The sequence below is a fragment of the Octopus sinensis genome, linkage group LG14, assembly GCF_006345805.1.
Source record: "Octopus sinensis linkage group LG14, ASM634580v1, whole genome shotgun sequence".
In the NCBI taxonomy this organism is placed as follows: domain Eukaryota; kingdom Metazoa; phylum Mollusca; class Cephalopoda; order Octopoda; family Octopodidae; genus Octopus; species Octopus sinensis.
Window position 1 is genome coordinate 42,998,561 of NC_043010.1, and position 13,099 is coordinate 43,011,659.

The following is a 13,099-nucleotide window of genomic DNA, read 5'->3' on the forward strand; positions in this document are numbered from 1 at the left end:
ATGATCACAACTGTCCAACAAATGGTAATGTGAAACTCTGAGTAACAATTCATGAAGATTTTTTTGGCTTTAATAAAAGCATATTACTCTGCCTTTGATATCTGAGTACTATTTTTTACCATTTTGATTTGAATTTATGTGCTTACTTGAGGGTGTGTGTGTGTGTATATATATATATATATATATATATATAGAATTATCAGTTGTAATATAAATATACATATACAAATAGAGTTAGCGGTTGTAGTGATATGTATATATAATACACACACACACACACATATATATATGTATATATATATATATATTATATATATATATATATATATATATATATATATATATATATATTATATATATATATATATATATAGTATAATGGTCATTTTCCATAGCGTTTTTCAGATGGCCAGATAACTGAAGAGATGGTGGTGTGGATTTCCACCTCGGCATCCGAAACTCGGAGTTTTATCTTGGCTACCGAATAATTGTCACATATTACATTTACAGATATATATATATGTGTGTGTGTGTATATATATATATAAGTACATGTGTATATACATGTACATCTCTCTAACATTCCTATCATTTGCTCTTCATATCACACTTCTCTTATCATTCACCTTCTGTTAGGCATGCTGCTGTTATCCTGGCCCTCATCTCTCATGTTTCCATTGTTATTATTTTCTCCTCTTCTCACATTCGTTGTACTTTGCTACCAACGTGATTAATAATTGGATCTTTTTGGTGCACTATCCATTAATTCCAGTGTAACTACAGATGTCACGAGACCTATCTAGCCCTCTCGCCAACACACCACTCTTTCATTCTTATAACTCTACCTTTCTCACCATTTGGAGGTATGTAGTTAAAAGATCTCATTAGATCTGCATCCACCCCTTGCTGTCAGTCACCTTCTCACCCTTTAGTGCTAGTTCCACAATAAAATGCTCTTAGTTTACAAACACTTACTCTGTGAAGTGTTTGTGGGGACTCTTTAGTTTTATTGAACACATAATCTCTCTAGTGTTGCTGTTAAGAAAAATGCACTTTGTACATTCTGTAAAGTGGTTGGCATTAGATAGGGTATCCAACCATAGAAACCAGGGCAAAAATGAAATGTACAAACAAGAAATGGCCTCTCAACACATTTAAAAGAGTAGAAATTACCTGTTCAACTTAATCCATGGAAAGTGAATTTAAAATGTCAATGATGATGTATATATGTACATATGTGTAGGTATGTGAATGAGTGTGTATATGTATGTAAAAGAGTATTACACATACAGACACACACATAAACATACATACATGCATATATATGTGTGTGTTTGTTCCTTCCTCCAATTTAACATCCTTTTTCCAATGCTAGTATGGGTTTGGCCAGGAATACATTTAAGGCAGGATTATTTTATAACCAGATACTCATCCTGTTTGTCAAACCTTGCCTGCTTTTCAAGTGAGGGCCTTCTTTTATTCCACAGATCTTTGAACATTCAGATTGATGGTTATAATGTCAAAAGGTAAACATCATTCGCTGTGTTCCTCAAACAAAACTGAGGAATGTGAACATGCACACACACAACGAATATGAATATGAGTATATTAAATAACTCAGAAGTTTAAATTCTTGATTTACTGAAATTATCCCTACTTTCAGAGAAGGGAAAATAATCATTTGGTAACAACTTAGACCAACTCCCAATGATAAAGGGAGATAATCTCAATCTCAAGAATCCAGAATTTTCTAATACTGATATTCTCTTTCTCTTTTACTTGTTTCAGTCATTTGACTGCGGCCATGCTGGAGCACCGCCTTTAATCGAGCAACTCGACCCCAGGACTTATTCTTTTGTAAGCCCAGTACTTATTCTATCGGTCTCTTTTGCCGAACCACTAAGTAACGGGGTCATAAACACACCAGCATCGGTTGTCAAGCAATGCTAGGGGGACAAACACAGACACACATGCATATATATATATATATATATATACATATACATATATACGACGGGCTTCTTTTCAGTTTCCGTCTACCAAATCCACTCACAAGGCTTTAGTCGGCCCGAGGCTATAGTAGAAGACACTTGCCCAAGGTGCCACGCAGTGGGACTGAACCCGGAACCATGTGGTTGGTAAGCAAGCTACTTACCACACAGCCACTCCTGTGCCTATCATCATCATTTAACATGCTAGGATGGGTGGCACAGTTCCTTTAAGAAATAAATCTGGAACCAAGAAGACAGTTGTGGAAATGTTTCTACTTCAATAGGGATCATCAATATGGCAGATGCTCTTTTTTATCTCTACTTATTTCCAGGAGAATGAGAGAGACTCTTAGACATATACAAAAAAGAGAAGAGAGCTACGTCCTGGCTAATTTGCATAAATGAAATAAAAATGAGCTAAGAGAACTCTGAACATGGATATAATTAAAAGAAATCAAGACATTATCTTGCATGCTACTTGCCTTTGTTCTTCAAATTCATGCCACTGGCCCTGAGTTACTTTCTTTTTTTTTGCATCATTTTTGCTTAATTCATGCAAATTACCTAAACCATAAATCTGTTTTTATTCTTTTTTGCATGTGTCTAAGTGTTACGTTCTATTGGACATAATGTAGGACAATGTATATATGTGTAGTATGCTCTGCTGAATGAATAATATCAGTGTGCATATATAACAGAGTGTAGGTGATTTGAGAGAAAAACTGCTTATACAAAGCATCAGATATAGCATGCAAGAAAGAAGACTGTGCTGGTATGGTATTATAATGCATATAAGGTGGTGAGCTGGCAGAAATGTTAGCGCACTGGGAGAAATGCCTGCTGCTACGTTCTGAGTTCAAATTCCACCGAGGTCGACTTTGCCTTTCATCCTTTCGGGGTCAATTAAATAAGTACCAGTTACGCACTGAGGTTGATATAATCGACTTAATCCATTTGTCTGTCCTTGTTTGTCCCATCTGTGTTTAGCCCCTTGTGGGTAGTAAAGAAATAGGTATTATAATGCATATAGATGAGGATAGCTGCACCAAGAAGTGCCAATCTCTAATTATGGTGGGAACATGTGGAAGAGGTAGACCCAGGAAGATGTAGGACAAAGTGGTAAGAAAGGATTTTCAGATGTTAGGACTCACAGAGGGGGTGGTAAAGGACTGAAAGATCTGGTGGTTTGCTGTACTTGAGAAGACACGTCAAGCTAAGTAAAATTGTGGTTGTCCTTGCATATAGGCTTGTTCTCCACATGCCTCTTTAGTTGAGTGATCCTAATCTTGCAGGCTTGTGAGTGCTGGTGTCATGTTAAAAGTACCTATGCTGGTGTTGTGTAAAAGCACTCAGTATCCTTTCTAAAGTGGTTGGCTTTAGGAAAGATGTCCAGTCATAGAAACCATACCAAAACAGATTTGGTGCCTGGGCAGCTCTCCAGCTTCTGTCAAACTGTCCAACCCACGCCAGCATGGAAAACATGTTAAATGATGATGATGAGGAGGAGGTCAGGTCAAAGGTTTAATAACCAAAGGTCTACTACTGGCACGTCTTTGTACCAGATCTACCAGTATAACCTGCAACTAAACTATTGGCAACTTATCTTGCAATCCCATCCTTTAGCAAAAAGTGTGAATTTGGATCACTCTGCAGGGTGCAAGACAAAACGTGTCAAAGTGTAGATGAACTCTGTTGAATGAAGTGGTATTCTATAGTGCGCATGTGGGTGGGAGAACATGTATGAGTATGTGTATGTATTTTTGTATGAATGTATGTATGTACATGTGAATGCAAATGGAAATGTAGTTTTCTCTCTTCATGCACCTGAAAGAGTTTATGTGTTGCATGAATCTTCTTTTGAAATAATTGGCTTTTAGGTCAATATAATTTTTAATTCAATTTATGAAACTTAATACGTGAACAACAAAAATATTTTGTATACATGTATACGCATTTCATATATATATATAATATATATATATATATATATATATTGTGCACATAGTTTATAAATGTTACAGTGGTAGATTTAGCCATGAAGATAACCGTTTTTAATAATGTCATTTCGTCATTTTCTGTAGTCTGGGTGTTGTCTGACACAAATAAAATATATTTATAACCAAAATTTAAAGGATTTTTTTTCTATGAAAGAAATAAAGGGATGAAGAACTGAAAATATTTTTTTAAAAATATGTAAGCAACTACCACATCCATTTACATGAGCCAATTTACAGAAATAAAGAGTTGTTAAACTAAGAATGACTTTAGCTAAGAGTTAGGTTTTATTAATTAGACACTGGGTGGTAGCTGGGTACATCTGTATGTTTGGGAAAATCTGAGCTGTAGTTGGAGAAATTTCAATGGTAGTAGGGAAAACAGGTATCACAGGGTATATTTGGTGGGAGGCATCATTTGATTGAGCTGCCGAAGTAGTCTGATACATAGTTACTGTTTTAGTTTCATCATTGGGATCCATCGTAGCGTGGGTTATGACCATATTGGTGCCATCACTTTCAATCAAACCAGATGGATCTGCTGAAATCACAACTGCTACCTGTTGACAGTTTCCGTCAGGTGTGATAATATCGTCCTTCAGATCAACAAGTTGCTTGGGAGGAACACAGCTCAGCTTACGTTCTCCTTGATTATTTTTCTTATGTTTTAATAAGTGGTCTTTCCGTGAGAAAGCAAAACCACACCTGTCACAGACAAACGGTTTCTCACCTGTATGGATGCGATGATGAACTCTGAGATAAGACTTGCGTGAAAAACTCTTTTGACATATATCACAGCTGTAGAGTTTCTCATTGAAATGGGTTGACTTATGACGCTCCAGATTATCTCGTCGAGAAAAGTTCTTTGAACATATATCACACTGATAAGGCACAACTGTTTTCACACTAGTGTTTGCAACAGTATTGGTAGATTGATACACTTCTGTCTGTTGAGTTGACTCACTAGAAATTTGGTCTTGATCTGAAGACACACATTGGTTGGGGTGAATAATACTGCAGGGATGAAAAGTAGCTTTATCATCCACACTAGTAACAGTAGTTAATAACTGTCCTTCTGAATTAGTGATAATGCTATTATTATTATTGTTGCTTGTAATGTCGGTGCTTTTAAATACTTGTTGGATTTCAGCTATTTCAAGTTCACTTGTTGATTGTACACTAACAATTTGCACCTGTCTCACAGACGATGGCAGTTGTTGCTGAACTGTAGGTTCCACAATACTGGTATCTGTATTGATTTGGTTTTGATTAGCATCAGTGATTTCTAAAGTTCTAAGAGTAACTGCTGCTGGAGTAGAAATTAGTTTTGACTCACCATGTTGCTTGCTACAATGTCGAAAAAGATGGTCTCCACGGTAGAAGGCACACCCACATACATGACATTTATATGGACGAGTATTGGTGTGGATACGTTGGTGAACAGTTAAGTAAGACCTATGAGCATAGGATTTGTGACAGATCTGGCAGTTGAACATTTTAATTCCTTGATGTCCTCTGATGTGAATCACTAAATGATCATTGCGAGAGAAAGCACGGCCACACAGATTACACCCAAAAGGTTTTTCTCCTGTATGAAGACGGCGATGCAACTTCAGATAGGATTTCTGACTAAAATCTCTGCCGCATGTTTCACATTTGAAGACTTCACGGCGCAGATGACGAATGCGATGTCTCTCCATGTTGTCTCGGCGAGAGAACATCTTTCCACAAAGGTCACAGGTAGGCTTCTTCATTTTGTGTTATGAGGTGCCCAGATATATAAAGTAATTCTTATGAACCTAGAGAAATAAAATAGACAAGAATTATGCAACACAACTTTAAAATACTGAACTGAATCTTTTATCTTTAAAATTTAGAAGCTTAATAAAGGTATATACTCAATTCATATCTTTGAAAATACTCTTTAATCAAACATAATACAAATGGTAAAGGGGAAAATAGTTGAATTTTTGAAAATAGATATACTGTGGATTTGGGTCTATTTTTAGTAGATTTTACTGAAAAATTCATATGGTATATTGGGAATAAATGCAATGCATTTCTTTTCATTCAAACAATAAAATAAAATCTAATGTTTATAATGGATACGCTAGTAAAATATTTGTAGAAATTTCTTACATGTATAATGAGTATAATTCAAAGTTTTTTGCAATTTAATAACAGAGAAAATATAGTTTGGCTTGAGGTAAGAGGTTATTCTTATGGCCTTTTTATGCTAAGACCAAAGAGGTTAACACAATTAATGTTCCTCTGGAATAATAGCTGCAAGATAATGCCTGTAGGAAGAATTATAAACCAAGAGAGAATTCCAGAAAGTTACCTTTCTGGGGAAGAAGGAAATTTAGAGAACTGAAATTTATAAAATAATTTTAATATATTTCCAAACTCAGAAATTTATAAACAAATATTAGCCTAAGCACTTCAACAACTTAATTACATGCTTTTTCTGTGGCATATATAGGTTTAACCCTTTCGTTACTAACCCGGCTCTGGTTCTGAGTACAAATGTCTTGTTTTCATCACTTTTGAATTAAAATCTTCCACCAAACCTTAGTCACAATTTATGTTCTTAACACTTACTTAATGATAACTAAGTTATTTTATTAAATTCTTTGTTATATTTAAAGTAATTGAAAGAAATGCAGAGCATCTCGAAATAAATACAGTAATGAAAGGGTTAAACACATGACAGCTACTGGTAATTATATATTATATATATAATATAATTATATACCAGCTACTGGTATATTATATATCAATTTATTTTTAGTTAACTACTTTTTGATTAACTTGAAAGAAAGGATGTCACAGAATTTCTTGTAAAGAAAATCAAATTAACTTATATATTTACCACACAGTGATTAACATATTAAATCAAATAATCTATAAATCAACAATATGATGGTTTGCTTGGTAGTCAGACTGAAATTATAGTGGTGTTGTAGCCATAAACATCAAATAATACTTTTCTGATCAAAAACACCTCTTTCTATCAATAATTGCAATAATTGCTTTCTATCAATAATACTCTATGATCTCAAAGAAATTAACACTCTCAGTTAATTTACAAAGCGTATCTTCTAAATAAATTCTTGGGTCCAAATATTGCTGAAACCTTTTAAGTACAACTGAATTTGCTTACAATAGTATCTATATCCTGTAGGCTAAAACTGCAACCATCCTAAATTGATTAAAATCAGTTGAATTCGTTACTGAGATCTTCATATTTCTGTCTGGATTAAGAAAAGAATACAACAAAATACTAACCTTTAAAACAATTCACTTCTTAAACTCTCAACTTCCTATTCCAGGAAAATCTGAAAAAAAATTCTAAATTCTGATATTGAAGAAATATTTTATTCATGATATGATCATAGAAAATCTTGAAGATCAAATATGATGGTAATGCAAGAGAAAAACAATAAGAATCTAAGAGTTTTATGGAAATTTTGCAATAGATAAGATTTTATTTTCAACCAAGGAAATCACTTTGTGGTTGTTCCAGCTACTGAAAATATCTCCATCATATCATTCTCTACTGTCTTTAAAAAAAAAAGAAAACCAATGTTGTTTACTTCAGACTAAAAAACAACTTATTTAAATGTTTGAATATGAAATAATAGCTGACTTGAATTAAAATAGTTAAAAAAATGTTTATATCATGAACATTTGAAGAAGCTCTACTTGTAAAAGAGACAACTGCAATGTTTAGTTAATAAAAATTACGATTGGCTCCCTTGAATTGTTGATTCTTTCCAAGATGACAAATAAATTCAGCCTATGTATCTTCTATTCGCTAATCAAAGCTTTCTTTAACTTCTTCCATTACTGAAAACAACCAAAGCAATTTATACTCGGCAGACAATACTGTATTTATATACTAACATTGTTAACTTCTTTTTTTAATTATTATTTAGATGCTATTGCCTAAATCTTGATGCAGCTGACCTATGATTAAAGATTGCCCCTTAAGTTAATATCCAGCCTCCTTTCAGTCATAGTACTAACAGGAATACATCATCCAATTTGTAGCTTTTCTATTTATTTTAATGAATGATTGGAAGGATATTCAACTACTATTTTAAACAGGTTAGTAACTATAGATAGACTCCTTTGTTGATTTATTTTATACCTAAGTTTTTTCAAGTTAGGAATGTCAATAACAAGTTCAACTCTATCCTTGGTGGTATATATCTCAACTCAATGTAGTAAACTATTATTGATCTAATCTCCTTATCAATATAGCATACAAGGAGTAAAGTTCACAGTTTTATGAAACAGAAGGACTGTAAATTGATAAGTGCTCATTAGCTTGCAATATTGAGTTCAAATCCATTCATTTCCATCAAGTTGTGACCATGTAGATGTTCTCTTGTTGGTTCAGTAGTACCCTAATAATTGTTAGAGTAGTAACAGTGAATTTTTAGGCAGCTGAAACATGTGGCTGGTTCTAAATTGGTAATAATCAGCTGAACAAACAATAATTCATCCCTCTAACATGTCCAATATTGACTGAAAAGTTCATAGGCTAACCAAGGTACTCGCATGAAATGTGACCAAATGAGGTTTATTTTTCAAGATGGTCCTTCTTGTCTACACACTTCTTCCATGGGTGTTGCAGTGCTTGGATCCCACTGGTGAAGAAGCTTTCATCCTGTTGAACAAAAAGCCATCAACAACAAATATGATGTCATCATCACTGTGATATTGGTTCCTAGCCAAGAGTTTTTTTTCATGTTGGGGACTGTCAGATGGGGCCAAATCAAGAGAATAGGGAGGGTGATCAACCAGTTTAATGCCAATCACATACAACAATGATTTAAACCTAGAACATCGTCCTGATGAAACATAATGCCTTTTGTCAGTTTCCCTGTTTTTTTTTGTCTTGTTAGCCTTCTATAACTGCCTTGGCAAGATGGCAATTTCCATTGAAGGTATGAACCTTTTGAAGATAGTCAATAAACATAATGCCTTTTGCATCCCAAAAACTGAGGCCATAACCTTCCCTGATGATAAAACAACCTTAGGCTCCTTTGGAATAGGTGAGGAAGGCTGTTTCCACTGCATGGATTGTCTCTGGCTCAAAGTGATGAACCCAAAACTCATCCTGGGTGAGGAAACATTCAAAGAAACCAGCTTGACCTGCCTCAAACAATGTCAAATTCTCCCATGATGTGATCAGCCTAGTACACGTTTGATCAGGTGTCAGAAGACATGACACCCATTGTGCAGAATATTCTCAACTCTTTCACAGAATGTGCTAGAAGCATTGACTATTAAATTTATAATCAATCGTCTGTAATCCATCACCATGTGGTGAACACAATCAATGTTTTCCTTTGTGATGGCAGATGCAGGACCTCCAGACTTCGGATCATCTTCAAGTCTCTCCTTACCTCTCCTAAATTCAGCTGCCCACTTTTGCACTGTTGATAAAGCTGGAGCATCATTGCTTTATATACTACCCGTATCAGCATGAATGTCCTTAGGGGTTAAACACTTTTCTGCATATACTCGATAACATGACAATGCCATATTTTGTTCATTTTCAAAAGAAGTCACTACTAGTTACTTTTGAAATCTTCTTTGAACAGTCAGATATCAGTCTTCCTAGAAAGAAACAATGCAGTTATTAATAAGAAGCGTTGAAATGAATGCATACAAGATTTCACAACTCTGGTATCACTCCTTCATACTCAACCTACGAACTTTTCTCCGCACTTTAGTATACGATGACACTACCAAACAAAATACTCTAATTAATTTGTAAAGTCAGAAATCCGAGTTCAGATCTTGTCACCTTCGTCTTTCCCCAATTTAATAAACTATGACATAAAATAAAATTCTTAAGAGTACAAATTTATCAATGTTTCCTAGAAATACGACATCTACAGAACTGTGTTTACATTAAAGAATAATACATTAAATTCCTGGGATCTTTTCGGTTTGAACGGCAGTTTTTAATATAATTTCTAGGTAACTAAAAAATTTTAAACTTCGTATACTGGTAGAATGTGTTTATAAAACATCTTTTTCTCTTGGCTTTATTAAGAAAATTCTATAATTTGTAAGATATTTGTTGTTGTTTGTTCTTCAATTTCTGCAATTTTAACCAATCAATGACGTCCATTGAGGTAAAAACATTCTGTGCCGTATGAATATGTCCCCCGTTTAAGAAACAGATTGGGTTTATTTACATTTGTGAAGAAAAAAAGATACCCTTCCCCCACCCCTAATCCTAACCCTAAAACAGATTGAAATGCAATAGATCGATACTAGGGTCATAATTATGGGTGACAATTGCATATGACACCGCTAGAAAAAAACTGACGTTCAAACCAAAAAGATCCAATTCCTGTAGGGTATAGAGAGAAACTCCCATTCAATAAAGAATTTATAAAATTCTTTAATGCATTTTTATATTTTACGTTCACTCTTTCCGAACTCGTGGGTAAAGGTTACGCTACAGCCATATATTTGTGATAATTATTGAAACACGCTTTAAAACTGTTCTTACCCTAACGAAATTTGTTTAACTGAAAATAGGAATGGCAAAACCATGGTAGTTAGAGCAATTGTCTTACCTAATGTCACGAGAGAACACAAGAGATGTCTTTATGAGCTAATTCAAATGCAGGTAGATAATGATCTTTGTAGAATGGATCACAAGAAATTTTCAGGTTTAAGTAATATTTTCTACTAGATTAAAACATGGAAATATATCAGCTGAATTGATTTCTATAACAGGATTACTTGTATCGAATGCAGGTAAAACTCATTCTGCGACAAGTTTTTTAAAAAGGGGGTTGGTGTACCTACAGGTAGTTTGTTTACATCGACAACCACACTAACGACACGGCAAAATTCCAAAGCTATATGCCCTTCTAAAACCTCTACAGAATTCGTAATTATTTTTAAATGTTTCATAGTAAACAAATATGCAATTTCTCTAGATGCTAGGGAATTTAAGGGGAACTAAGTACACATATGAAAAGCACAAACTTTAAGAATAAAATATTACTGTATGACGTGTTAAGTCCGAAGTAACAACCGGAGTTATCTTAGTTGTTTAAAAGAATATATATAAATTCCGAAAGTTATTGGTTTATTTTTATCTTTATAACTAATCCAAAGGAGATCCATAGCCATTTGAAGTTTGGAAAAGGGATAGTTTTATTAGTATTATTATTGGGTCTGGGAATCCTTATAAAAAGAACTTTGGCGTTTCTTGATAGATGCATTATCAGTGCAACAAGTTAAAGGGCAAAAGTAAATAAACCTCCAAACACAAAATACAATGGGACCGCATTCGAATCTCTAGTGATAGGAATGGAACGACCAAAGTATTAGAAAAAACATATATATGTTACTTTCGTCACACAATGTATAAATATATAAAAATAAAGTTTGTGGAATTTTATTTCGAACACTGTAGTTCACAAATGTTTCTTAATGTTGAACCGATTGTGTAATGAAAAAACACAAAAGTCTTGTTTAATAAAATTTTTATTTAAATAACACTCTGTGAACATGAATTAGAATGTTTGTTGTTCTTATATTTTAATCCTTACGTCAAAAGTTTAAATTTTTTTAAAGCATTACCTACAGGTGTTTCTGCGCAGAAAGTTGACAATGTAAAGCAATAAAGATATGTACGCATGTACTTATAAATCCAGGAAAAATAAGTCACCAATATATGACTGATTTAATGGGTTTTTTTTTTACTTTGTTTTACTTGAGATTGAATAAACATGAAATTTTGTAACATAAGTATGACGTTTATATCAACTGTGTTGTTATTGTGTAACAAGTCAGATACGCCAGTTAACAAGCAACTTGAAATATCGTTTAATTATCTTAACTATTACTGATGCTATTTAAATAAAATGTGACATATTTTTCCCGTGAATTTTCCTGTGATTTTATTTCTGTCTATCGTATTTAGATCCTTTGCTCTTTTTAGCATCCAGACTGGAACAGCTGAGGAAACGAATCAAGATCGGACCAATTTGTGTGCAATATACAAATAATCTGCAATATAGCCGATAAGCGAGTACGTGATAAGCAAGTACGTGATAAGCGAGTACGGTGATAAGCTGTAATTAACTAAAACTGATATTAGCGAAAGACTAATTGAAAGTTATTATCTCATTAAAGGGTCGGAAATTAGATAGCACTTACCATAAACTGATTATATTTTTATTTGTCAACAGTTGACACGCATAAATATGATATGAAAAAGCAACAAAAATGCATGTTACATACGATCAAGATAACAAGTTTCTGAAGTCACATGTTATAAATGAGAATAACTTACTAAACGCAACTCTGGTCACATTCCAGACAAGATCAACATGAAACGGCCATCTTACTTTAATTTGTTTATGTTTGTTAAGGTGTTCTTCCCAGTTTCTTGACTTTTTTGATTTTTCATTTTCGGTTCTAGCATTCAGTAGTTACCTCCCTTCTATGCTCAACAGAAGAATGCGCTTTTTCACTGTTAGAAGTAATTCTTTTGGCAGACTCGTCAAGGCCGGTAGCAGTAATGACATCAACGTTCCGCTTAGCCTGTTGCACGCCGGCGGCCTCACAAAAGAAGAAAATGCACAAGGAGACTATTCATGAAGACTGACATTCTGAAAACGACTAGTTTACAGTTTAAGGGAGAGTCAATGGAAAATGAATGAATGGAGGTGGTATAAAAATACTCAACACGAACATGCAGAACGGTGGCTAGAGTAGAGAACACATCTGCTGGAGTCTTTCTCAATTACTTTATATCAGTGGCCTTTATTGAGATGGGCTGTAGTATACCTGTGTGAGAAGCTGCAGTATCATCCTTGATGTGGAAGCTATATTCCATTGTGGCCTCATCTGAGCTCTTACAGGGTCAGTAATTGTTTAGAACTAAAGTATTTTCTGCCTCTGAAGAGATATGACTGTTTATGAGATACAGTCTTTGCAGATATTCTCAGGAAGCTGTATTCCATTATGAATCTCACCTTAGAGGTTCAGTCATTGCTTGGAACTAAAGTATTTTCAGGCTATGAAGAAAAGTGATTGCTTATGAGATGCAGTCTTTGTAGATATTCT

The 13,099-nt window shown here is 34.1% G+C and overlaps 1 protein-coding gene across 2 annotated transcripts; it reads right to left on the reverse strand.

The window, feature by feature from the left end:
- Positions 1-3,878: 3,878 nt before the first annotated feature.
- On the reverse strand, positions 3,879-12,534 carry LOC115218792 (zinc finger protein 182). Of its 2 annotated transcripts, XM_036508948.1 has the most exons (4): positions 12,324-12,534; positions 12,188-12,193; positions 7,274-7,323; positions 3,879-5,784 (listed from the first exon to the last, which is right to left on the reverse strand). In XM_036508948.1, the coding sequence occupies exon 4, from the start codon at positions 5,737-5,739 to the stop codon at positions 4,267-4,269; it is 1,473 nt and encodes a 490-aa protein (XP_036364841.1). In that variant the 5' UTR covers positions 5,740-5,784; positions 7,274-7,323; positions 12,188-12,193; positions 12,324-12,534; the 3' UTR covers positions 3,879-4,266. The 2 variants fall into 2 exon arrangements, with proteins under 2 accessions (XP_036364841.1, XP_029644586.1); XM_029788726.2 differs by lacking the exon at positions 12,188-12,193 and having other exon boundaries at positions 12,324-12,533.
- Between the last annotated feature and the right edge of the window lie 565 nt (positions 12,535-13,099).